Below are 26,444 nucleotides of genomic sequence, written 5' to 3' on the forward strand. Positions count from 1 at the left end.
TCAGTTTTCTACAGAAGCTTTAATAGGTTAGTCAAGGTTTACAATGATTGGTTTCTGTACAGGATTATTGGCTCAGAGGCCCGTTAACTTTTAGACAAGGTTTTTATAAATTAAAGTATATTACATCTACCACTTAACAGTATTACAGATCAACATGGTATCACCACACTTCACAAACTGTCCAATAGAAATCAGTTTAATTATATACACTGGCCCTTTTCAACTATTGCAAAAAGTTACATCTTCTAACAATGACACTTTCCTTAAAAATTCACTTCTATTACCTGCTTGTACTACTGTACGTCACAGCTTTTATGTGGTGTTATTCATTTCTGTACATAAAAACCATTTCTAATGACAAGTTCTCATTAAATCTCTAACAGAGGTTGAAGTGCTTTTGCAGGTGGTGAGGCCATCTTGTTTGCTTTTTGGCTGTACTGACCGGTTACTGGAGCATACAAACGGCGCGTTAGCCTTGACATCTATTCACGAGTACATGTGAGAAAAAAATCACTTTATGCTGACAGAAGCTTTTGATGTCTTAACTACAGATTGCATAGCCCTCCAAAGATGAGTTCAAAGAGGCTCAAGAGAAAAGTTAGCTTGACTAAAATTCAACTCATCTGAAATCTGCACAGGATTTTCTGACGTAGGAGCTGTCTTCTGGTCTCAGTTGACCCAAAGTTTTCGGTCAAAGCTACAACTTAGTTTTGAACACAACAAATAGATTTTTTCTTTTTTTTTGCGTTCGCCTATTTGAGAATGGCTGTTTGGGGGGACAGTTTCTCATCTTGGGTCCTCAGTGGATGTCACAGTTTGAATAGAGGAGGGATTTGTGGAATGTGACAGGGCTACAACAGCACCCTGTAAAAAAAAAAAAGAAAGAAAAGTCACACCGGTTAGTTGGTACAAAAGTTAGTCGTAATTGTCATGACAGTAAACTTTACTCACCTTCTTCGGGTTTCTCAGCATGGCTCTTAGAAGAGACCACAGTCTTTCAGATTTTCTTTGATGATGATGTCGGTTACGGCGTCAAACACAAACTTGACGTTCTCTGTGTCTGTGGCACAGGTCATGTGAGAGTAGATTTCTTTGACGTCTCGGCGCAGGTTCAGGTCCAAGAACTGCATTTTGATGTAGTTACCAGCATCCTCGTAAGTATTGGGGCCTTAATGAAAATATATCAAGATAAAGGAGAAATATAATTTGTCCAAAGTCTGTTAATCTGCTGCAATTTATGTGCTGTGAGAACCTCACCATCATATTCAGGGAAGCACATGCTGAGATGAGCTTTCTTGATCTTCTCGGTGAACACATCTTTCTTGTTGAGGAAGAGTACAATGGAGGTGGTGGCAAAGTAACGGTGGTTGCAGATACTGTTGAACAAGTGCAGACTCTCGTGCATTCGATTCTGAAAGGAAAAAAAAGTGCGCCCCAATGAAAAGGATAAGACACAAACAGTACAGAATATTAAGTGTAAAGCAGATAACTTGTAATTTCAATTTCATACCACTTCATCATCCTCCACCAGCACCATGTCGTAGGCGCTCAAAGCAGCAATGAAGATGATACAGGTCACACCTTCGAAACAATGAATCCATTTCTTTCTCTCTGACCTCTGGCCACCCACATCAAACATTCTGCATTGAGACAGAAGCAGGATTTTCTTTATTATTGCTGTTAGGCAATGAAATAGGAGCATTGTTGATGCTATTGAGTTATTGGTGCCCTCAAATAGGGCAATGATTCATGTTTTGTCACCTGAAATTGAGATCTTTGAAGGAAAACTGGGTCTCAATGATACCAGTGGTCTTCACTCTTGATCGCAGCACATCTTGCTCAGTGGGCACATAGCCTGGCTGGATCAGTCGCTCCAAGTCATTCAGGTAGCTGAAAGACAATGAAATTAATTGATTAACAAATACTAATATAAGACCTTGTAACAATTTGTTTGGAGGTTTCAGAGGGTGATTTCTTACTATCCAGCGGAGTCGTTGAGTTGGTATTCTGAGGCCCTGTCAAAGCACGCCTGTATGCCAGAATCCTTCCACAGGCGCAAAATGATGTCTGACATTTCTTTGGGCATGGTGCCTTCTTCAATGGTGTCTGCAAGATGCATGAGTTTCCTGGCATCGTCCTGCAGGGAGGATGACACAAACAGACACATACAAGTTATGCTTGGTAGCATATAGGAACGTGATACCAGCAAAGTGTATGGAAGTCTGTCCCAGCTGTCATTACCTGCTGATCGGCGTGGCCGTAGTTGATATTGAGTGTGCCCATGGCCTTCACAATGGCCATGATGGACTGCAGGGTGTTGCTGTAGATGATGGTAATGAACTCCAAGCACTCTTCAAGTGAGTAACCATCTTTGTGGATAATTCTGTTGAGGAAAACATATGATTACTATGTGATTTACACTCATGTATGATAAGAAATGAGGTATTACTCACGAGAAAAGTAAAAGTTCTTACTTCATCTGTTTGACAATGGTGCTTTTGCCTGACTCTCCAGCACCTACATGAAAGAAGATAAACATATTTAATGTAGTTATTTGCATAAAATAGGGAAAACTTCATTCCAATGTTTATTTTTTTATTTCTTTATATCTTTTTTGAAGGATTTGGGAGAAATATAATTCTTAACTATTGTTTTTGTGCTTATGTTTTGGGTTTCAGTAACATGTATAATAAAATAATGATGTCCTCATGGCATTTATCAGACAGAGGATCCAAATGGGTCATAATGCTTCTTACTTCAGATCTAATCTTGTTCAAAGCTGATGTCAGGGGGAACTTTCCTATCCCTGACCTACATTGTCAGGAGGATCAAGCTGCAATGTGATACAATATCTGTAACAACCTGACAGTTATTCAGAACAATAAATGCCCAATAATAACAGTATAGTCTTGTACTCGGCAGCAAATTCATCATTGTTATATATAGCACAGACACATTTGGTGTACAGAATTTGCTGGTACTCAAATAGAAAGGTACACCTAAATTCATAAATCTATTTTTTTTTTATCTCACTCAGATAACAACATATTGTCTACAATGTATTTAGATTTTGGTGTTTGAATGCTGCAGCCACTATCTCTTTTACATTTGGGCTGGAGAGTATCTGTGTCCTTCAGCGTTAAGCCTTCGGTGTTGGAGGACCTGTTGTTTCAGGATTAACAAGGGATTGGCTTGAGTGATTATTATTGTGTCTTAGAAATTCAATGACACAGGTAATTAACTTCACTCAGACGTGTTGCTCAGTTTCATCGCAGTTAATATAAAAGCACTGGCTCTTGAAATTATGCAATTAAGTAAATATTTTACATTTATTCAGATTAATTTGTTCTAATTTAGGTGACGTGTATCGAAGCTAAACGAGAGACAAAATAACTAAAATTACAATGGCTAGGTATTGGTATGAATGCATTGTCCTCTCATCCCCAAACTTTTTACAAAAAACAGATTAATGCAGTGATCTCCATATAGACAGCTGGGTTAACTATCTGTCATATAGGACCTGAGAAGCCTCATCACCTCTATGGGGCCTTATGGGGCCCTTAAATATGTGTAACCAGATGATGAGGTTTCCAGCGAATACATCTGAGCCCCCAATGAGCCAGCTTGACTGACTTTACCTAGCAGCAGCAGCTTGACGGTTCTTGCATCCTTGTCGGCATCTTCCTTCAGCTTCTTCTCCAGCTCTCTGGAGCGTTTCTCCTCGGCGCTCGCTCCAGCCCCCATCCTACTTTTCCCGGCTTGGGCCCCTCTGCTAAGCCAAGTGTCAGGAAAAATTGGAAGTAGGTCCTAGCTGATCGCCCACAGTCTGGCCGGTGCCGACAATTACGCAGCTGATGCGTCAACTGCCTGCAGCAAACACTGGAGAAGGTTTGAGTATTTTCCTGTCTTAGGAAAGGATTTCGGGCATCCTCTGCCCACCTGACTGGGGATGGCCAATGGAGGACAAGGACAGGAGTCTTTTAGGGCAGAGGGAAAGGTGTGAGGAGAGGCAGACATACATCAGTGTAGGAGTGATCTAACCTTTAGGGGGACTTTGCTGTGCTCAGCGGAAGATGAACATCGGCTCAAGTGCTTATCTCTCTATGCCGTTCTTAGGGGCCTTTAAAAGAGAAGCATGTAGAGTGAAATAGCTTGTTGGTTACCTTGATTCCACATCAGGACCAAAATAAAAGTTAAATCTGATGTGAACCTTGTGGTCTGGAATGTTATATTATCTGCAAAGAAGTCCATTATAAGGACAACAGCTTTCCAGTCTCCATTAAAACAAAAGAACTGGTACCTAGTCCACACAGTACAACAAAAGATAATTGGGGTCACTGAAATAAATAACCAAACCATCAACTCCCGGTCCAAACGTACAGTAAGACACTCATATTTCTTATAGGATACTGCAGTCTGAAGGATGAGCTCTGAAGTTCTTAAAGAGCTTTGCGGTTTCACCTGACAGATCTCATTGACCTCAATCTGAAGATGGTTAAGGATCCTAATCTTCTCACTTTCAATTATGTATGCATGCATGTACAGTATGTGTGTTCATGACCATTGAGCTTCATTCTCCTACACACACAGTATAGCTATCACTTGTCTTTTTCTCTTTTTTTATGTAAAGCACTTAAAGAAAAATGATCTGTGAGTTAAGTTTTTTTAATCACTTTAACTTTATTGTGCTCTCAGGCTGTCAGGTACCCATGAACATTGAAACAAGGGTTTCTTGCCATAATCAATTCCCCTGTTCGTACTGACCATTAGAAGATCCTTTCATAATGCACTTACAATGCACAGGCTCCTTCTGTGCAAAAATGTATTTAAAAGAGGAATGATTACACCAAGTAAAATGTGTCAGTGTTCATATGGGCACCTGACTGTTGTTTTAAGACAGACTTGAAAAATAGTGAACCCGTCCTTTAAGCTTCACGAGTCATGACTGTGAATGAAAACACTTCTGCAGTGTCAGTAAAACAATAAGCACTGAGATCAGTGAGCACATGCGTGTGCCCACCACTGGCAAACAGAATAGAACCTCTGTTATTATAAAATATAGAGCTTTAATTTATTAGTCAGCAACATTGATGGGGAAGAAAAGATAGTAATTTTTACAAGTCATTACAATAACATCAACTGTGCATTATATCATACATTACTTTTACCTCAACGACCCAGAGCAAAGTCTGCCAAACAGAGAAAATAAAACATGTACATGTTTGAAATATATGCAAATTTGTTTTGCAAAGTTTCAAGAACAAGAGAGAGAAAAAAAGGAGACGTGAGTGAGTGAGAGAGAGAGAGAGAGAGAGAGAGAGAGAGAGAGAGAGAGAGAGAGAGAGAGAGAGAGAGAGAGAGAGAGAGAGAGAGAGAGAGAGAGAGAGAGAGAGAGAGAGAGAGAGAGAGAGAGAGAGAGAGAGGATTCAAAATTACAATCTGACCTTTCTGTACTTTCAGCATTTCCCACCCTAAGAGGTGTGAGCACTTTCTTTCTTGCACTGATAGTATTTCCATAGTCCCACAACGAGAAAGACATTCACCGACATCCACAGCAACGTAGCATTTTAGACAAATACCATATACATACACTGTACATGCCATGCACAATGAGAAGCCACCTTCTGAAGATTTTGGTACAGGTTTCTCATCAGGTTTGGTGGTGATCAGCTTGTTAGTGGTTGTACTTGTGGCATTTTCTACTGTATGGAAGTTGCTCAGTACAAACAGTTTTATATGAAGTCTGTGGCACGTACTGTATGATAGCAGAATGGTTCTGAACTAGACTGACAAAAAAGTTGCTGCAAAGGTTCTAAGCATCAGCTCGTTTGTCGCTGTAATCTAATCAAAGTGTAGTCTGATTACATGGCCAAACACAATATTTACTTAGAGAAACCAATATTTAGCATGAAACTGGCAGGAATGCAAACTTTTGATCTGTACTCCAAGATGAACTTGAGAGCTAAAAAAAAAATCCTGTATGTTCTCCCCTAGATGAATATACTGCATATGCCACAGATACATGTTAAGTATTTACTGTTTATCAAGATCACCAATTTGGCAACAAAAGGTGCTTTGTCTCTAATATATATTTTTTTTAAATCACAAACGGTCACAAACTCACATATAGCTGCCTGCTGGAATTTCTTATCTCCAACAAGAGAAAAGAGAAGGCAATGTTATTTTCAGCTTTCGTGTTGTTAAAAGACCCTTTACCCCCCAAAAAACAGCTTATCACAAAGTTCACGTTTGTTAAGGATACAACATTGAGATGTGACATTCACATAGAAACAAAACAAACACTTGGCAGCAAATGATTTTGGAAGAATTTGGGCGGGTAATGTAACATCTTTACTCGAGGCCAGGCTGGACCGCAATCATGAAAGGAGAGATTTCTTGACCTGCCCCAAAGGGCCTTTCGTTTGTTCACATATGACTGGACGACCATGACATGTTGTCACAGCTGCAGTCTGTGGGCATTTCTATCATCCTTGCATGTCCCATGAAATGCCATTTTTGTCATCTTTCAACAGCTTATATCTTGCAGTAAAAAAAAACTGATATACAGTAGAGAGTTCTAGTGAGGAAGTTTAGGGAAGTTCGAGAATTTCACTGAACCAGTGACCCAACTTCTGGCTAAGAGACTGAATACTGCCAGCAGTCAAGAGATCCAACATGGTCTGAATACCGTCAGTCCTTATCCATGTGTGGATACTCCCAATGTCCCATCTGGGTTATTTTTGCTGTTTCTTAAAAACACCAAACATAAAGATATTTTCAACATAATAACACATTGTAATAAACAATAACACTAACAATAATATTATAATAACAACAATATTTGCACAGATTTACCTATTCACAAAAAAAAAAAAAAACATGTTTTCTAGATAGGTACAAAGAATTACTTTTTACAACCTACAATAAATATTGTGTTTTTTTTCCAACAGTTACATAGAAACTGTTTGACGCTGTTGCTTTTGGTTGCAGTATCAGTCTTGTCCTTTATGATAATTTTTCTATGATTTGACTGGAGTCATTCCTCAAAATGGAGGGTTGCAGTGTTTAGGAGGTGGTGTGAAAAGGTAGACTGGGGGTGTTTTATAGGGTGTCTGTCCAGCTCCTCATGTCTCAGCAGGAGTTGTTTGCTCATCATGATGCCGACGGTTGCGGGGCTTCTTCTGTTCTTTCAGCTCCTTCAGGCTTTTGGCTTTGTTGTCCCCGAGGTTGCCGTCTCCAAGCTGCCAGTAATCCTGACAGTACTGGTTGATCAGGCCCATCTCTGGCTGGCTCAGGATGGTCAGCAGGTCCTTATACTGGCCGGCACTCGGAGTCCAGGCGCTGGATTGCAGTGGAGGGAGGGCGGGGCTGCCGGTCTCCACCAACACGTTGTTAACCGTGCGGCTGGAAAGGACCACGAGCTGCAGTTTGACGAGCGTGTGTTTGAAGTTCTTCTCAGTGGACGTGCACTGGTAGATGCCGCTGTCAGACGACTGCAAGGAGCGGATCAAAAGGCCTTGTTCTGTTTTCAGGATGCGTCCCTCTGAGCGAATCTGGAAGGAACAGGAGGACAGTGAAGAAGACAATTTTATTAACTTATTATAACTTTATGGTTTTTAAAGGATAGGTTCACAGAGCTTGTGAGATACAGTTGCTTATTAACACATGCAGCAGATATTCAGCAACATTATAGCATTCATTTGGAGTCATGTTTCGATCCACCTGATTAATATAAGTCCAATATTCACTCTCTTTTTACTCTGCTTTGGTCTCCACCCTCTGCTGAGGGAGGTATCTGGTGCTTGAGCTGCTAAATGCTCCAATATGTTCACCAGCTAGTTGCTAATTTTGTCTACTTGCCGAAAACAGCTGCCTGTTGCTGCTGGAAACGATAAGAGCAGTGAGAGTGAAACAAACATTAAAGTTGGGGGCAATAAAACCAAAACAATGGCTTCAAAGTTGCTATAAAGCTCTGGGAACTGGATGTTTGGATGATGTATCTCTTTGAGGGGGCAACTTGTCACATATAAGTAGTCATGTGATCCATTAATTGTAGCTGCTTTAAATGTAAAATGTTTTTCAAATGACACTCATAAATTCACACATAACTTGTTGTTCCATGGATGTGATTATAAAGACAGATCCAAATGGTGAGGAGAAACAACTGCCTTACAGTAAAAGCTTTGCTCACCTCTTTCCTCCGGTCACTGTTTTCTCTCTGAAGGTGCCATTTGAGAGACACATGAGGAGACCTGGCCTGGCACTCCAGGAATGTTGTGCTACCCTCCACCCCATACTGAACTGTCTCCAGCGTATTCTTATTGGCTGTAAAACAATCAGTAAAATACAAATGATGTGTTACTGCTAAGAAAAATTTTAACTACATAAACAAAAGAAGTAGGTAAGAAATTCATTGCAATAACAAACCTTACAAACTAAACTGAAATCTGAGACTGACACATCATTTCAATAATCTTCTTATTTCCACCCTACTGGCAGAATATTTGATGGGCTTGGGTGTACTACATGTGCTCAATGCTCACCATTAGAGTTATAGCCTCTGCACTGGCGGATTGGGTTGCCGTACTTTACATCCTGCCGACGGCTACGCCTAGAGGGGTCAGATCAACAGTCGAAAATAAAGAGCTTAACTTCAAGACAAAAAAAAAAACATCACATGAACTAAAAGTAAGCTATCCACATGTAAGAATACCTAATTTACATATTTGTGTGTACACATACTGATACTCAGACTGTACCCATGCATGTCTGCCTGCGTATACTATCTTGATACTCACCTCTTCTGTGAGGCTGAGTATCTGGAGCAGGATTTGCCATCCCAGGCGCAGTATGGGTCCCTGGCCAGACAGCAGTCAGCACAGGCCTCCCCGTACACATCACAGCGATGAATAGCCAGGTTGGTCACACCCAAGACTGATCCTACATACAGTTGTTGCTATAGAAGAAACAGGTAAAGATTAATACATAAAAAATAGATATCAAATAGTAATACCTTAATTTTTTTTTTATGATTATGAGACATCATACTGTATAATTGGTGTCTTTGCTATAATGTACTCTATTAGTCTAAGTTGTTCCAGGCTAACTTACCCGTTTGGATGAAATCTTCATGGTGGTAATTGGAGTGGGAACCTGCGGTGAAACAAGTAACAACAGCTTTCATTTTTGTCTCATATGACAAAAAGAATACACATAAAGGTTGAATGGTATAGACAGAGAGGATGGGTGAATAGACTACTGTATGGTGAGGCGACTGACCTTAAAGACCTCCACTTCCTCCAAAACCAGCTCCTCGGTCTGCAGGTCATCTCTAGGCAAGACAATCACTTTCTGAACTGTCCCCCGATCTGAGAGACACAAGAGAGAAGAAAGTGTAACCCCCGGCTCTGTTTACCTTTTAAGTTATTGACCTTTGACCCTAATTTCCAAGAGAGGTTGCATTTATTTCTTCCTCCCTTTAAAATGTCTTAAACAGAGAAATGATTTGAGGAATCATTCAATCTGATCAATTTATGATTGAGAGGCAAAGACAGATCCATTGCTTGTTTGTGAATCCTCTCTTATACTTGACAATAAAATTCAAACTGCACATTGATATGACTATTATATTAGTGGACAATCATCATATAATGTGAGTTTAAGCCTTGGAGTACTGACCTGTGCCCAGGAAGAGCACCTCATAGCTCCCGTCAGCAGCTGTCACTTGGTCCACTGCAATTGTGGTGAACTCATAGTCCACGTTGGTTCTGACCACCAGGGGGTGCTTGTGCACTGGGTATACGGCATTGTACATGGTGGGATGGTTTCTCATGAAGTTGATAACCTCATCTGGGTAATCCTTTGTGGATTTCATGTTGGGGGTGAAAGTGCCGCCAGGACACTGTTAACAAATAAGAGATTTAACTGTTAATCCTACTCTTGTGCAATTTACCAAATACCTCTGCAGTAAAAAACATGTTCTTAGTAAAAAGATGAAATTTTATTTATTTTTTAATGTTTATAACTCACAGTGCCAGGTCGGGGGTAAGGGATCTTTCCAGTGTAAGCCACCCACTGGTAGTTGGGCCCTTCTTTGTGGGCAAAGGGGCCATTGAAGACCATACGGATGTCGGCCATGGAGTAGACACACACTGCCGAGCCTTTAAACACGGATCTTGAGGAGGACAGGAGAGAAAGCGTGAATACAGAGACAGCCGCTAGAAGATACAGATGAACTCGCTCCCTGAGATAATTACTGCGGGCACTCTCTGCGACTGGTAGGATCTACTTCCTTCCCACGTACTCAGCCTGCCTCTTACAGGAACGCACTAAAACATTATGACGCACAAATACACTCTCAAACCGACTCAACTAGAGTCAAGCTGTCTGACACACTGACATACAAACACCCACGTACTGCAGAGAATCGCCAGAGCACAGGCTCTCGCTGCCATGTGGTGGGTGTACTATGTTTGTAACTCCTGTCATGGGCCTCTATCATTAGCACTGCAAGTGTTTTTATCAGCTGGGTTTAAACGCGCCTGATGCCCGAGGAGAGGATGGAAACAATAACAGTATTTGTTTCTCAAATACATTAATCAAGACATGTTTATTGTGACTCAGTGCGCACCTCTCCCTGCCTTGTGTGCAGCCAGAATCTCAATTTACATGTCTGGTTGGTTGTGTTTTCTGATGAATTTTTAATGCTGTGTGTTTGGAAATGACAACTTGCTATCAAACCTGACCTTTGTGGAACTATAGGACTCAGTCAGTCTCTCAGAGGAGCACGACTCCCTCTGGGCTCCAGATTCGCTGCCTAGTTTTGTCTTTGTAGCCTGTAACTGACAGGCCATACGCAACACAGCATTTCAATATCAGAGAGAGCTGACACCTTCAGGCTGAGTGAGAAATGAATAAAAAACTACAGGGAGAAACCAAAATACACCTTTCCCTCCCAACTGCATAAAAGTTGTAGAGTTTGAGAAAGCTGTCAGACACTTACCCTGAAACTGAGAAGACTCCATAGATGACAGGATTCTTTGTGTCTTGAGTTGGCTGGATATACACATCCCCTAATAGGGAAAGAAATAATTTAGAGTGATTAGTCACAGTAATAAACCATGAATAGGCAGCCTTTCTACAGGAGCACATTGACTACCAAATGATGAATGGTCAGACAAAGAAAACATGGTATATTAAGTAAATATTAGTGTCTGTGTCTCGTATCAAACCATCTAAAGGCTTAATTAGTTCCCAGATTCCACTTGGTTCCAACCCAAAGTTATTGTAATTGTGACATATGGAGACTTTTTGCTTCTTAGGGAGGGAGAGTTAAGGGAGAATTTCTCTTTCACTGTAGAGCTCGTGGTTACCAGAGCCTCTATGAGATCCTCAATCCAAAGTCTTCCGACACTGAAACTACAGTTCCTGAGTCTCAGCGGGGAATAGAAGTGAAATAGAGATCTCTGGTGAAACATGGCTTTAATAGGAGCCATATGCATCCAATGACTTTGGGGTTGAGGCAATTGCGAACCCTACATATCCTCTGATGGCTTAATGAGAGAAAAGTGCAAGGAAAAACAATAAGGAAGAAAACTGAAATAAATTTAGTAGACAGGTTGAGTAGAATAACACGGCACCCACAGTTGAACACAAAGGTCCATTTAATCTTTTGTATCAATGGGAAACGAGTTTTGTTTTAAATGGCCTTGAACAGAGAAGGGCAACTGGAAAATACTGATAACAGTGAAAAAGAATGACATCCTATCCTCTCCTTTATAACCCATTTTAAGATCTTTTTCATGGTTATCTATAAAATAAGAGGCGAGGCATTAATCTGACACACCACAGCAAGAATGTAGAGCCGCCCTCACTGATTTATCTCTCAGATCTCACCTGAATGAAGCAGCATGTAAAATAACCAAATGTTAAGCCACAATTATGCATGTGGAATTGGGGATGAAATCCAATAACACATTGTTTGATCCTTGTGCCCTTGGCGTTTTCTAACACGCACAAAGTAAACAGGAGGAAGCTTAAATCCACATGACTTGTACAGAAACATCATTTCTGACTCTGCAAATATGCAAAATCAACAAACTCAACTTTGATAATGAGTTTCATGCCAAGGTATGAAAATGACAGGTAATGGCTGTGCACTAAAAGGAAAAATTAACTTTTGGCAAACAAAGTAGAAATTCATAACCCATCTGACGCCAGTTTGACAGACCTCCTGGCTACAGAATGAGCGCAGCGAAAAAGAGAAAAGAAATAAATCAGCAGAGAACTGGAACAAGTTGCGTCACTCTAACTTTTGTTTCTGATGTGTCAGATCAGACGGAGGCTTTGAGGCATTCTCAGCATCACATTAGCAGAGACACATCACTGACTGCTGTGAGCGTAGAAAGAACACAAGCAAGTGGGGATAAATAAGGTGTTTTAAAAAGTAAAATAAAAGAGAATGTGGATGTTGCAAGGAGGACTGTCAAATGACTATAGATAGTATATTGTTATTTCCTTAATAATCATTTCAAGGGACCTACACTTTGAAATATGTCCACTCAGAAAAAATACAGATATAACAGAAAAAACAAACAGAAAAGCAAAAGCAAAAATAGTTTCTCCATCTACAGAAAAGTAACAGAGGGGGGTGGTGGTGGACTACAGTGGCATGAAAAATAATTCAATGAGAAAACAATGTTTCACTCCATAATTACAATTCAGAGAGGCAATAAAACTTTATCGCCTACACAGTCATTCTCATTATTGTCTGGCAGACATTTTTGTCTCTCTTGTGTCTGTGCGTCTCTTTCCTCCTGTCTTTATAATCCTCCTTTCCTCCTCTAAAACACTGAACGCTTTCTCCTCTGTTAGTCTCGACTCTACCTCACCATCTGAATCTACTCCGCTCTCTCCCCAGAGTCCTCATACAATCACTCTGATGCCTCTGTTGGGCTCCATAAGGACCAGTGGAGCTGGAGACAGAATACATTTCTACCAGACGCTCTGTGGTTGTGGGATGGCTGACCGCAGCGCTGTGGGATGTTCCGCTGTACCTCAGGACTCACAATGACCTCACCATGAGTGCTCATCTGCACTGAGACTACAATGACCTGCTGCTGCGCTGTGGACAGACGACTAAAAATGCTGCAACGTCACTGACACTGAGTGCTCTTAATGCAGAACATACATTTGCAATTTGCAAAGCTTCATCACAGCAGGAATAAGATGTTACTACACATTCAGTTCATAGCTGTGTTTGATGCACAATCACTGCGTGAATTATTTAATACTGTCATACATACTGAATGTGCATGTTGTTGGCCATCATCTGTAGTCTATGCGGTGTGTTTGAGTGCAACTTTTAACAGGAAATGAAGGCTCATGTCTGTCAATGTCAGCCCTCATTTTTTCAGATTAGCTTTGTGTTTCAGGATCATGTAGATCACATGCTGCATTTAATTATGTTAATTTTGGGTTAATTTTAAGATAATTATAGTATCATAGCTACACTTTGAATGAAATGCATTTTTCTGACACTTTGCCCACATTTTTGTGAATTAAATATGAAACTTATGAGGTTAATCATGTCCCAACATGACAGTTTGGACAGGAAAGGTGTGCAATGACACAAAATGCTCACCATATGTCAGAAAAGTTCTTTTTTTTGTTGTTACTCCAAATTCAGTTTTTCATTACATGGCTCACGACACAGTGACTTGGTGCCCAAAGGCTTTTTCTTCACAGAAGGTAGCCTTTGTTTTGTGTATTGCTTTGTTTTTACCATTTAATTAGAAAGCTTCCACACAGAAGACTTAAAAACTTGATACGACAGTATTGAGTTTAACTTGAGTCCATCTCGTCAGCTGGACTGGCAAGATGGACTCAAGGTAACGTAAGTTTTATCTTGCAGCTGAAATTAGTATGCACACTGTCTTTCTATCATGAGATATTTTGTGTAAATTTTGAGTTTCATTTGTAAGTTAGAAAATGTTTTTCTTCTCAAATTTAGCAAAAATCAGTGAAAAGTAGTGAAAGATTTGCTGCTCATACAACCAGTCATTACAATTTCAAGGATACTACAAATCCCTCCTTAATCCTGTCAGTCATGTGAATAACGGACAGGCCGGGGATGATCCACAGGGGGTCGGACTGATCCCAGCTGCTCATTATTTTGATTACTCTGTATGCGTGTGTGTATTTGATTTTCTATCTCTTGCTTTTTTTTTTTTTCTATAAAAGTACAAATTCTCTGCTGATCCTGTGGCTGGTGCTTGAAAGCAGAATGATCACAGCCTTACAGTAAGGACGTTACCTACAGGAGCCATGTTGATGTTCAAAGGAAGATACATGTCAAGCTTAACATGTATGAGTCTGTGATACCTTAATCTTCCCAGCATTGCTGTACATATGCAGAGACGTGTTAAGTGCCGTGTGTGTGTGTGTGTCCCTACAGTACAGTAAGCTGTTGGCCCCACACACTGCAGCAAAATCTGAGTACATGTGGATTAACACTGTAGGCCCTAAGACTGTAACATCATGGTGAAAGTATGCAAAGCAAATGGAGGGCAAAATGTGAGGCGAACTCTACAAATGGGAAAGTTGTTACTGAATCTGTCAACAAGAAGTCCATCTGGAGACCTTTGTTTTGCATTGTCGTGGTTACACTGTCACGTAAGAATTCTCACTTTCCCCTGCCAGTTTTTCTGTCAGGACATATTCATTATGTGCCTAACACTAACTCTAAGCAGATGGATTAAATCTTTCCTGAGTCAGGGGAAACAATCTGTAAAAGCACATTGTAAGTATTTTAGACAGATTGTTGCCGTTTGTCTCTGTGAGGAAAAATAAGTGTTATTCCTCTCGGTTTTAAAATGTGCAAACTTTTAGAACAAGCTGAGCAGAGTGTAAATCATCAACAGGTGGTGGATGTGGGACACACTTGGCGAGGAGACGGGGCGTATGTTGTCCAGAGATGAAAGAAAGCACTGCAGATGCTCTGAAAGGGTCATAAATAGAGAATCTTAAAGAGGGAAATAATAATTCAAACTCACTTAGTTCATCAAAGTGCGTCTCAATGCCGTCAGCTCCGGGGACTGAGCAGATGAGACGGGCCTTCAGAAACGTGCTCCACTTGTTGACCAGACAGCAGTGTCCACCGTCGTCATTCTGTAAGTCAAAGTCACACACAGTAGTTGTGAATCTACCTCAACGGGACGAGTGCAACCAACGTCTGACTGGCAGCGTTTCAGAAAAGGGTTCAAACTAACTGTACTGGGTGTGTTGTTATTGGGCCTGTATGAATAAAGATCAGCTCTGTGTTTCAGCTTGGCCCATCTACACGGGAGGTCAGCCAACTTCTGACTACTAGTGAGGTAAAGAATCAAGCCTTGGGAAAATGATTCATGGGCTGGAACTCAACACATTTTACAGAGTCCAAAAGATTTGCAGCACTGGAAGAAATACATTTTGTGTCTATCTTTATCTCCTGTAACATGGAGTGGGGAAGAATTCGGTGAAAGGGCAACATGTTTTAATATCCTTCAGACACAGATAGAAAAGCTTTTTTTTTTTTTTTTTTTTTTTTTTACATTGTATAACATATTCTGTTCAAATCATACTTTAGGCAAGTATTCTACAAACACAGGAGAGTCTCTGGGGACAGTTTGTCCATGTAGGGATGTTTTGAAAGTTTGGGAAACATAATCATTATTTGACTGTTTTTGGTGAAAAACAACACTCCAGGCCACAGCACTACATCACTGAGTAAACATAGCTCTGGCTTTGTACAGATGTCTAGGCATGTATACAGATGCGGACTAAAGTAAACTCTACCGCTCAAACACTTCATCTGGAGGAACAAAAATAACAGAATTCTTTCCAAACTTAGCTGTAAAGGCAAACAGCAACGATTTTGTTTTCTGACTGGTAATTGGTGTGTTACAGTACAACAATTACTGATGATCATGGAGGACTTCCTTTCTGGGCCTCTAAGAGACTAAGGAACGGGCAACGGGGCTATAACTAACCATTACGGAGATGTATAAAACTTTCAGTCGTGATGATCAACATGAGGTTTGCTGGACTGGTGTGATAACTCACCAGGCAGATCCGCCCTATCCTGGACTGGGTCATGGGACTCTGGCCCATCTCAGAGGCTTTCTCGCGGAAGAAGAAGTAGAGCTTGTCATCATTCTTCTCGGCGCTGTCTGGGATGAGGTGTGCGTGGATGAATGTGGGATCTGTAGATGAGTTAAAAAGACAGAAGAAGTATTACCAGCCTTGCAGTACGTGTTGTTCTACAATATAGGCTACACCCAAATGTTCAGACTTCACCACATTTCAAAGGCGCGTATACCAGGAAATCTGTGAGTGCCCAGAGCTATTCAAACCCACAATTCATCAAGTCTGCAAGGGGCTACAAGCTGACTTTCTGCAGACTTTCAGAGAGTCTGCAGGAGGAAATCAATAACATTATCCATCCAACTAAGAAAAAACAACCACCCATGCTGTGAGGATTCTCAGCTTAGACGTGATAATTCTCAAATAATCAAAGTAAAAGGAAAGTTTCATAGGTACATATAAACCTTTATCTTACTTTATTGATTTTAAGTTCTTTCACATGTTGAATTTTACGCCCTTGTGGCTCAGATCCATCACAGACATGTTGTGAAGGGCATTAAGATTCGGGCCCAGACATCATTTAAACTCTGACAGAGAAACTGAATGAGAAAGAGGTCTATTGAAAATTCTTCCTGCTACAACATGAATAATAGCTGCCTGGAGCCCAAAACAGTACTCAACGGTCCTAAAACCAGCTCTTTATTTCTTCCTAGTGACAAGGCTCAATATGGCATCACAGTGCGCTCCCACTGGCTGACTTACTGGGTCACCACTGGACACGCAACAGAGGGTGCCCCTCCCCGCTGTGCCCAACCAGGGTCCCAAATGGGGACAAACCAAAACCAGAAGGAGGGGGGGGGGGGGGGGGTGACCAGGAACCATGTAATGGGGGAGGGGAAATATCCGAGGGATTCCACATGGCTGATTAGCAGGACTCAGGTGTCCTGATTCAGTATACCACTATCAGGGGACTGTTGTCAGGGCAACAGGGTCAGAGGAAAATCTGGGAGCCAGGAACGCTGGGGGAGATCATGATTGATTTGGCAACATCAACCAAAAGCATCCAACCAGCATTTATAATTCTGTGACAATCATGGTTAATTAGAGAGCGGAGGCTACTCTGAGTCATTATTGACATTCAGTAATTTCCCCCCACTACTGACCTCGCTGTCAGGCTCTGCAGGCATGCAGTCAACAATTAGTGTTGGGCATTTTATGCTTTGAGTTAAATGATCACTGGGTCATGTGGAGCAGACTGGAAAGATCAACAATCTAATTCCTAGAAGACTCCAGTAGTGGACGATGCGCACAGTGGCGTCGAAGTTACATATGGAGACTTTACAGCAATGAACTTCAGGAACTGAGGAATAAATTAAAGAAATTAAAGGTCTGGAAATAAATTGTGGTGGCTGCAGAACGAGCCGTGAGTTGAGACATTACCATTTAACCATCTGGAGTTGTACTGATCAGTCCTCATGGCTGTCTGCTTCCCTAGTGTACGGAAGATAGCAGAGTCTGTTCCCATGAAGTCAATGTAGACTCCTGCATACAGCTCTCCATCTGTCAGTCACAGAGAGAGAAGGAAGGGTGTTGTGGAGGTGAAGTCATGACAGATGAAAAAAAAAAAAAAAAATCAGCTTAAAGGTAAAGAACACGTCGTCTACTAGTCTGATCCAAATACATCTTTGGCTAGTTGTTAAAAAGTTGCATCATCGTCCCTCAAATCTAATCTAAATCACATGAATAGCATGTAGAGCAGCTGTAGTCGTTAGAAAATTTCACTCTCTGTGATGATTATAATGTCTTACAAAGAAACAGTGCCAAAATACATCATACTCAATCACTCATCAGTTCAGAGGTGTCTGAAATGTCACGTTCAGGTTAAAAATGTTGACCTCATAATTATATTGCAATCATACTTCATACTCATCATTCTTATGAGGGCAATCAGTGTAATTTGAAAGGACAGCTGGATTTACACAGTCAATTTAGTTTCAGCTGGAGCCATGGTGTAGAGGTTAGTGGTCAACCAAAGCATAATATTAGGCCTTCAGTATAGTGCCCCCATCAGGCCTGTTAGTGCAATAATCAATTCAAATTTTTAAAATAAAAATTAGATGGGTAAAACCTAAGACATCATGTCTGATAACAGATACTTCCTGATGCAAAGCCTGCACCATTTTCCATGCATGAAGAAGTTAAAACTGAGTCTGCACTGGCTATTGTACTAGAGAATAGTATTCTCCTATAGTGAAATTTTAAGGAGGTAAAGTGAGAGATGGCAGTTTAAGTAGTAAGTGTAAAGAAAAGGGGAATTCCAGCTTCTTCTGTTGTGTCCGCGTGGTATTTCACTGCTTTTCCAGTTATGTAAGACAACCTGGAGCTGATTTTCTTGGTGTTACAATTTTGCTCGGGTCAGCTGGTATTGAGCTGATATGGCGTAGCAAAAGAGGTCTCTGTCTCCTTCACACACACACGCACACACACATGCACACACACGCACACACAGGGCAGGAGGTCACTGACAAACAAAAAGACCACCCACTGACAAGAGAGGGCACACAACAGACTGACCACAGAAGTGGATACATTAATAAAATTACAGCTATATAATGCAGTGGTGTGATCTTGTATATGATGAGGAGTTGAAGTGTTTTAAAGATTTTCTTTATGTGGAAAACTTTATTTTCCTTATAAAAAGGATATATTTGAAATTAATATTTTGGAATTTTACAGAGAGTACTGTATGTGGTAACAAATAATCCTTTGGGGCATGCAGACTGGAAACTAAAGACACACTGTATGACAGATCTCTTTTGTTTTCCACAGATAGCTATTTAAAGCTGTCCGTACATGTTGTATGAAGGGAAAAAAAAAAAAAAAAAAGCAGGCACTTACTGATCAAAGCAGAGACGCTGTTAAGTTTGGGGTCATAAGGACATTTTCCTTTCCCAGAATCCACTTTACCAGGTTCAAGACGGAAAATGTATTCCTGTTACAGTAAAGAATTAGGAAAACATTATTAATAACATCTTACTTTTCTTTCTCATTTGGTAACAGATTTATATGTGTGTGTGTGTGTGTGTGTGTATGCATGTGTGTGTGTGTGTGTGTGTGGGGTTGGGGGGAGTTGTGGGGTTATTCCTTGAATGCAGCACGTACAAGGCACTTTGAGTATACTTAGTTGTTAAGGCAGTTTTAAATGCGACATTAGAATCAAACTAATAATGTGATCAGTTTGGAGACAGGGTAACAATGACGAGGTGTGAGGCGAACAACACACCCTCTCACAGCACTATTGGATCTGCTGAGGGGAACAAAAAGCTCACATAGCCAGTTATCAGTGAGATGGAGAGGTGGAGGAAAATGCTGAGAGCAATCCAAAACTCATCCACCATGCCTGTAATGTTAGTGGCTCGTAGAAGAATTCATTATTCCACAGTGCAAGAGGACATCTTGAACATCTGTGTCAACACTGGGTATGTGTCTACATGGAATTTTGTCGGGTACTTCAAAGCTGGTTGATGACAGGTGGGAAATATGTACGGCAAAGTAGAATAATGTCAAAGCTGCATTTGTAACCCACTCGTGAATATTTTTTTTTGTAACAAGATATAGTATGACTCCAAAATATGATGATTTGGCGGTGATTTGAAAAAAACCCCCCAAAAAACTGTATAAACACCTATAAATCAACCTCAAGGTGATAACAACTTTTGACTGAAAGATTTTCATATTGTATTCTTAAAAGAAAAACAGAAAGCAGGCATTTAAGTCTCCACTGGCATGAGAATAGTACATTTACAAAGCACTCTTTTGTGCTGGGTGTTACTGGAGGAAGCATGTTTTCCACATTCATGTTGAACATTTTGGCAGTAGAGTTGTTTGAAGACTCGGCATTTCAGTTAGCCACCTTAATAACCCAAGATATATATTTTTAAAGCCATGTTATCCCTACTCCAACTGAGACTGTAAATGTTCTCCAGGTGGGCATCAAACTTAAGAGCCTTTTACAAAACTCCCTTCAGCCCACCTTCGCCTCCAAAGGCTCTGATGTAGTACTGTAGTCTGCTGCTCGACTTGTTCTCCCTCCAGTTTGGGGTGCCTGTAGGTAGTGGGACCCCTAAAAACAGAGACATGGCACATTGGGCCACCTCATTACCGACATTCGACAGCCCAGAACAAAGTGAAATTAACCTGACGATGACCATGACATAAAGAGATAAGTAAAAAAAAAAAGGAAAGTGCAAAAAGAATGACCACAGGCAAAAAGTAGACTTGGCGAAGACGAAGAATTCTAAAAAAAAAAAAGAGAAAATGTAGGTAGATCAAAGTGAAGGTCAAAGTAGACTGAAGACATTTAGTAACCATGTTGGATTAGACTCATCATCATGCAAACACAGCTGCAAACTCCATGCAGAAAACATGCAGTGCCAGGAAAGAAAACAGAAGAGGAAATACAATAAAATGCATTACAGTACATCCAGTAATGTCTAATAAAGTGACCAATAGACAAGTTTTAACAATTATTGTAATATCAAAGAGAGTGTTTCACAGAGTAAGATCATTATTATCAATCTTCAACCTACATGAACAAAGAAAACTCCTAAACTAAATATTATTTTTCCAAAATCTGTAGAAATTTGATGTTGAACTTGACAAGTTGACAGAAACTGCAAAGGAAGCTCTGAAACAGCAGCAAAAAGGCACAAAAAGTGATGCAGTTATAAGGAAAAAGTCTGCAGTTAAAGGGGAAAGTTGAGAGTTTATTGAGGACTAAAAATGTGTGAAGCCCTTCGTGTAACAAGTGGAAGAATTTCCGAACGAACGGTTTCTATTTACATCCACACTTACTGGGGAAAATCTTTACAGCGTGAAGTAACATAGCTTTTGGGCCTTAGGGGAGAAGCTGAATGACAAGAGGCGGACTGACCTTTACATTGAAATCTGAACCCTCCCATTTGAACAGTGAGACTAAACAGGCAGAGCAGTGAATGTAAGTGTGTGGACTAGCCCGGCCGGCAGCTGCTGCAGCTCTGCGTGGCCATCGTGCTGGAGCGAGGGAGGGATGAAGGAAGGGACGGAGGGTGGGAGGGAGGGGTGAGCTACAAGGCTGATGATGGATGAGAGACTCCATCAGTAATGATGGCCTTTCAGAGGCTCTCAGCCAGACAGAAAGACAGACCACAGGCTCTGCTGTGTATAAACAGGTGAGGGGGGAGGGAGGACTACAAGGAGGGAACACGGCGGTATTCGATATACTGTCAACGTGCTATTCCCAGTGGTGAGAGAAGATTGGTGCCTCAACGGTCTGTGAGCGGTGGCAGTTAGGTACCTCACCGACAGCAATTTTGCAATAATAATGGAGATCTTGAGAGCACTGGCCATGAGCTTTTTTTTTTTTTTTCTTCTTTGAGTCCTCCAGACCGTGAAACAGCGCAAATCGATGAACACTAAGAGGCAGAAAATGATGGAAGAAAAGCAGAGCCCATGAAACTGAGGAGCAAGAGCACAAGGAGGTTCTCTGACCTGAGACTGATTGACAGATATGGTTCTTAAAAAGACGTGCAGAGTAAAAGGTCAAAATGTCTCCACGGCTGCCCGGCTGTGTCTTTGGTTACCTGTGACCTGCGTCCTCGGTCCACATAGGTGCAGATGGGGTTGTACGCTCCTGTTCCACACACATACAGGTGGGTCCGGTTCCACGGCTCGATCAGACGGATGAAGTTACCGCATTCCCCCTGAGGTAGAGCACAACAAAACTCAACAGCATTAAAAGTCTTTTCTCTTCAGGTTCCTCAAATAAATAAAAAAAAAAAATCTGATCATTAAAATGTAATGGGAAAAAAATGGTTACATAATACATAATGCCCCACTGATGGTTAATAACCCCTCTGCCTGGCTTAAAACCATCACATCTATCATTTCCGCTGTTGGCTGGCTTGTGTTTGGCAGCTCTGTTCTCTGGCTCTGTGTGTCAGCCTGGCCCAGGCTTCAGATCAGACCACACTGTCAGTGGGAAAATGTTTCCAAACACCATAACTGTGCGGCAGAAACCAAGAAAAGCAGTGCATCTGAGCTGTGAAGAGTGTTTGCTATGGGTCTGAGGGTCTAAGGGATTCAATGTTCTGTCACACATAACAACTCGAAAACATTTTGGTTAGACCAAACAAGAGTGTTGAGACAAAATTCTGTTTTTTTACAAAATCCAGTTAGGGTTTTTTATTTTTTTTTATTTTTTAGAAGAAAACATAAAGACATGCTTGTTACTGTCAGCTTCTTAGAGGTGCAGTGTGTGGAATTTAGTGGCATTTAGCGGAACGGACTTGGCAGAAGTGGAATATAACATTCATAAGTATGTTTTCATTAACGTATAATCATCTGAAAATAAGAATCATTGTGTTTTTGTTACCTTAGAATGAGCCCTTTATATATACAGCAGGTCCTCTTCCACAGAGCCCACCATGTTGCACTGCCATGTTTCTACAGTAGCCCAGAACAGACAAACCAAACACTGGCTCTAGAGAGGGCCTTTCGTGTTTCGTGCCCACTGTAAATTCTACACATTGTTCCTTTAAATCTCAACACTGATGTGGTTTATTTAGAATTTAAATGATTTGAGTGGTAGGACAATAATAGTGCCACCACAACACTTTCTTTTTTTTTTTTTCGGAGTGCAGACAAAGAGGTGCTACTGGTGAAAGCAGCTCTTTGCTTTCGAGGTCTGCGGCTTTCTAATCTCTATTTGTCTGGCCAGCTGTCTGCCTTCATGGTCTCAATCCACCCAAACCAAAACTCTAAATACAGAAATGTACAGGCTGATGATATCTGTTCAGATTTGTCCATCATGTCGGCTGCTAGTGACAGCTGGCGAAAAAAGAAAGGATGTACCAAGCATAGAAAAAGATTGTATGCGGGATGGGTGGGGGTGGGGGGGGGGCATGAGAGATTTTGGCAGATCTTAGCAACACGACAGATGCACAAGTCAGAGGTTTCAGAGGATGTGTTTTTGTGTGTGTGTTTACGCGTGTGGGGCTGTGTGCATTATTCAGTGCACAGTTGTGCTCCCCCACAGAAAGCACAGTGGGTATGATTGCCTTTGACCTCCTGCCTGAACCGACATCCCCTCTGAATTGCTTTTGAATTGTCATCATCTGTCATTCCCTAAAGAGCGGCCGGCATTGCCAAGTTGTCTCCCGGTAGCCAATTTTTATTTCTTATTTTAGTGATGAAATTTCAAACCCACCTCTGACACACATAGAGAAGCTCATACGTGCACATACGAACATACAGAGGCCGATCCGATGTAGCCAGAGGCGGTGAGAGGCGCGGGTCACCAAACACGCATAAATGAACATTCCAGTTGGATAAACAGCAGCCTGCGCTCTCTACCAACAGGGTTATTAGCTAGAGCCTCATCACTCCCTCTGTGCTCACCGCTTCTGCCAGCACTCACCCCTAACATGGGTGAGATGAGTGTGTATGTGTGTTTTTTTTCTGGAGGGGGTTGAGGGTGGGGGGTGGGGGGTGGGGGGGGTGGGTGGCGTCTGCATGTGTGAACAAAATCAAAAGGATCTGGTTTTTATATGAATTTCAATCATGAGTCTCCATCACATCCTTGTGTTTGAATGTCTGAATCGTATTAACACTTCAGACAGGCCTGCAGCTTCCAGTGGCTAATGCATTTTGTCTGCTTGTCTGGACAACAAAGAATAAAATAATTATTATGGAAAAAGATAATTAGATTATGTTAAAAAAATCTAATAGAAATATCTGTAATATACATATGTTTGTGCATGAAATATATTTCCAGCATTCAATAAGGACTATTTGCGTGTTGCACGTTCCAAGTTCCTGCTTGAGCTTAATTGGTGGCAGCTGTATGCAATCAGCAATCAGGGATGCAGAGACGGTAAATAAGAGCTTCACAGCCAGTGACACATTGGAAGAAGCATGAAAATGTCTTCCATTGACCCCAGTGTCATATTCAAATCTCAAGTGTTGCCAAAAAGCCGTACTCATGATTTTGCACCAGGGTATCACAGGATAAAATGATGTTTAAATGTGCAGCAGGTCAGTTGTGTTTTTAATGAATGATAGGAATCTGTGGAGAGCTAATGAACTATATGCAAACTTGCATTAAAATCTTTAATACAGTTGCAAGATTACAAGCATAGAACTGTGAATGAACCTTTATCACAGCAGACATTTTTTTGTCATACTAGGAAAAGCACAGGTGGAACTATGACCATTAACGATGTCTCTGTTGTATTCAAGTGTCCCAGTGAGCCAGCATGCACAGTACCAGGACCGTGACAAATAATTTTCTCTGGAATGGATCAACTAATCATTTCAGCTCTACTTTAACTTTCATATTATGTTCTTTGAATACTTACATTGGTGTCTTTTCCTGATAAGACACATTCAGTCTTCCTCTGGGGGGCAACAGGCCAGTGGATCTGACAGGGAGAGAGATCAACAAGCTGGTTAGATGCAGAACTTGTGTTGAGCTCATCCAGCTTAATGTTTGTGCGTGACATTTCTTACTATCAGTGGCTCCTTGTTGATGTCATGCAGATCCAGAGACAGGATGTAATCTTTGCTGCCCACATACATGCGGTCGTGGTCCTCATCCATGCGAAGGATCCGATAGTCGGTCGAGTTCAGCAAAAAGGAGAAGTGATGAGCAGTTCCGGTAGACTTTAACTCTGTAAAGAAGGAAAAAGACTGGGAAATAAATGGTTTTGTTCAAGCTGTGTGGATAATACTGTAGTAGAAAACCACACAATGAAACTGGGAAACACAAACCACAGACGTGGTCACAGGAGATGTGCGTAGGCTGCTCTTTTTTGGCACAGAGATGCCCTTTGGTTTGCCAAGGTTGTTTTCTTACTTTCCTTTTCTAGAGTTGATCTTCTCTCCATTTACTTTACAAATCTGTACCACCCCCCATGCACGTGCGCACACATACACAGTCACACACACATAATGCTAATGATGATGGCATGATGCTAATGATGTGCCTCAGACTCTCCTAAATTAATTTAAAAAAGCTGTTAATTCCTTTTTTTTCTCTACAGCAAACTTAATTCATAGACTACATTTACGACAAAGGATGCAATACAACATATCTCACATAAAGATGAAAAATGCACATAAAAGACAGATGCAAGAAATAGATACCTTTAAAACATAGTCGAAAGGATTTTTTCTTTAAATTAACAGCAAATAAATAAAAAAATACTGTTTTTGATGACTGTAGGCAGCGAACAAGCATAAAAACTTGCAAAGAGGTAGGAGCAGTTTGACGGTTATGCAGAGTAGACTTTATTCCATAAGCTGACGTTTCTTCAGAGCTTAAAGACTAAACCAAATCACATCATACATATAAAGCTTCTGAGGATGTGCAAGCCACTTCAGTGCAAAAACAACAACTACAATGAATAAAATCTTACACGGTTCTATAAACACTATAGTAAGGACAGCTCATATATTCCTCAACCCTACACAGTATAATCTAAGGTCGACTTCCCACTGAGAAACCAACACAGCCGTGAAAACAAATTTTTATTTAATGAGGGACAATGATTAACTTGAATATAAAGAGCAAAACTCAATATTAGTGCAAGTAAAAAGTGAGAGAGCTCTCTTGAGCTCTTCTCTTTTGTTTATCCTATGTAGTCCTTATCTGCCTGGACAGCCGGGTGAGGGCAAGCTGGATGCTGCTATTTGGCACATTTTCAGTTGAATCTTCTCTTTATGATTATGACAGTTGATATAGTTAATATAATTTTACTGTATTTGACAAAATCAGGGAGACATACATCACTCATTGCTGTTTGGCCGCTGTAAAGAGTCAACAAAACTCTAAATGACCCTTCATTTTGGCTAGTTTTCCACACTGGGTCGCTCTATGCCGGACTGTGACTGGTATCCTGAGCTGCAGTGACATAATGCTGACTCTTTACAGAAAGCCAGCTCTGTGCCAAAAAAGAGCAGCAGGGACCACACTGACCACTCCCTGGCTTAGTGTCTTATCATATCACACATAACACTGCAACATCCATCCCTCCGTATCACCGTTAAAACTATTCTGGAATAAAAAACTGCTCTCAAATGGCTCACATACTGCTCTGGGCAAACCCACTGGTGTGTGAGTGTGAGTATAAGTTACAACCGGGGTGTGAGAGGAGATAAGTGGAGATCTGGTGTACGGAAAACAGCTTTTTCTCCCGGTCCTCCCATTACCTCCCGAGCTGTTAGTGAATCTGATAGGAGGTCTCACTCTTTCTATTGCTCCTTTTCAAACTACGCTTGGGAAA

General features: G+C 41.0%; 2 protein-coding genes across 3 annotated transcripts in view; both read right to left on the bottom strand.

The window, feature by feature from the left end:
* Positions 1-3,915, bottom strand: gnat1 (guanine nucleotide binding protein (G protein), alpha transducing activity polypeptide 1). The gene is made up of 9 exons (XM_067587092.1): positions 3,639-3,915; positions 2,475-2,517; positions 2,242-2,383; positions 1,980-2,137; positions 1,762-1,890; positions 1,511-1,640; positions 1,258-1,411; positions 952-1,168; positions 1-864 (listed from the first exon to the last, which is right to left on the bottom strand). Exons 1-8 carry the CDS (start codon positions 3,742-3,744, stop codon positions 978-980), a joined length of 1,053 nt encoding a protein of 350 aa, XP_067443193.1. The 5' UTR covers positions 3,745-3,915; the 3' UTR covers positions 1-864; positions 952-977.
* Positions 3,916-5,046: 1,131 nt separating this feature from the next.
* sema3fa (sema domain, immunoglobulin domain (Ig), short basic domain, secreted, (semaphorin) 3Fa) overlaps positions 5,047-26,444 on the bottom strand; it is a 48,871-nt gene continuing 27,473 nt past the window's right edge. The window contains exons 3-19 of one of the 2 annotated variants that reach the window (XM_067587089.1): positions 24,670-24,830; positions 24,519-24,581; positions 21,744-21,863; positions 20,156-20,245; positions 19,021-19,114; positions 17,563-17,682; positions 16,102-16,241; positions 15,054-15,168; positions 11,003-11,072; positions 10,030-10,174; positions 9,679-9,901; positions 9,280-9,368; positions 9,112-9,153; positions 8,799-8,956; positions 8,544-8,611; positions 8,192-8,325; positions 5,047-7,553 (exon numbers count right to left, since the gene is read on the bottom strand). In XM_067587089.1, the coding sequence (XP_067443190.1) occupies positions 7,125-7,553; positions 8,192-8,325; positions 8,544-8,611; positions 8,799-8,956; positions 9,112-9,153; positions 9,280-9,368; positions 9,679-9,901; positions 10,030-10,174; positions 11,003-11,072; positions 15,054-15,168; positions 16,102-16,241; positions 17,563-17,682; positions 19,021-19,114; positions 20,156-20,245; positions 21,744-21,863; positions 24,519-24,581; positions 24,670-24,830 (2,261 nt within the window). In that variant the 3' untranslated portion in view covers positions 5,047-7,124. The remainder of the gene's footprint in view (positions 7,554-8,191; positions 8,326-8,543; positions 8,612-8,798; positions 8,957-9,111; positions 9,154-9,279; positions 9,369-9,678; positions 9,902-10,029; positions 10,175-11,002; positions 11,073-15,053; positions 15,169-16,101; positions 16,242-17,562; positions 17,683-19,020; positions 19,115-20,155; positions 20,246-21,743; positions 21,864-24,518; positions 24,582-24,669; positions 24,831-26,444) is intronic. The other variant, XM_067587090.1, reaches the window with a different exon arrangement.

The sequence above is a fragment of the Thunnus thynnus genome, chromosome 4 (genome assembly GCF_963924715.1).
Source record: "Thunnus thynnus chromosome 4, fThuThy2.1, whole genome shotgun sequence".
NCBI classification, from domain to species: domain Eukaryota; kingdom Metazoa; phylum Chordata; class Actinopteri; order Scombriformes; family Scombridae; genus Thunnus; species Thunnus thynnus.

What these genes read in the sequence shown, in the direction of transcription:
- gnat1 (XM_067587092.1), bottom strand. Translation starts at nt 3,744, where the DNA reads ATGGGGGCTGGAGCGAGCGCCGAGGAGAAACGCTCCAGAGAGCTGGAG. An exon ending in ACGGCCACGCCGATCAGCAG is followed by an intron (nt 2,138 to 2,241) that starts GTAATGACAGCT and finishes TCCTCCCTGCAG; the next exon opens with GACGATGCCAGGAAACTCAT. An exon ending in TGGTGGAGGATGATGAAGTG is followed by an intron (nt 1,412 to 1,510) that starts GTATGAAATTGA and finishes TTTTCCTTTCAG; the next exon opens with AATCGAATGCACGAGAGTCT.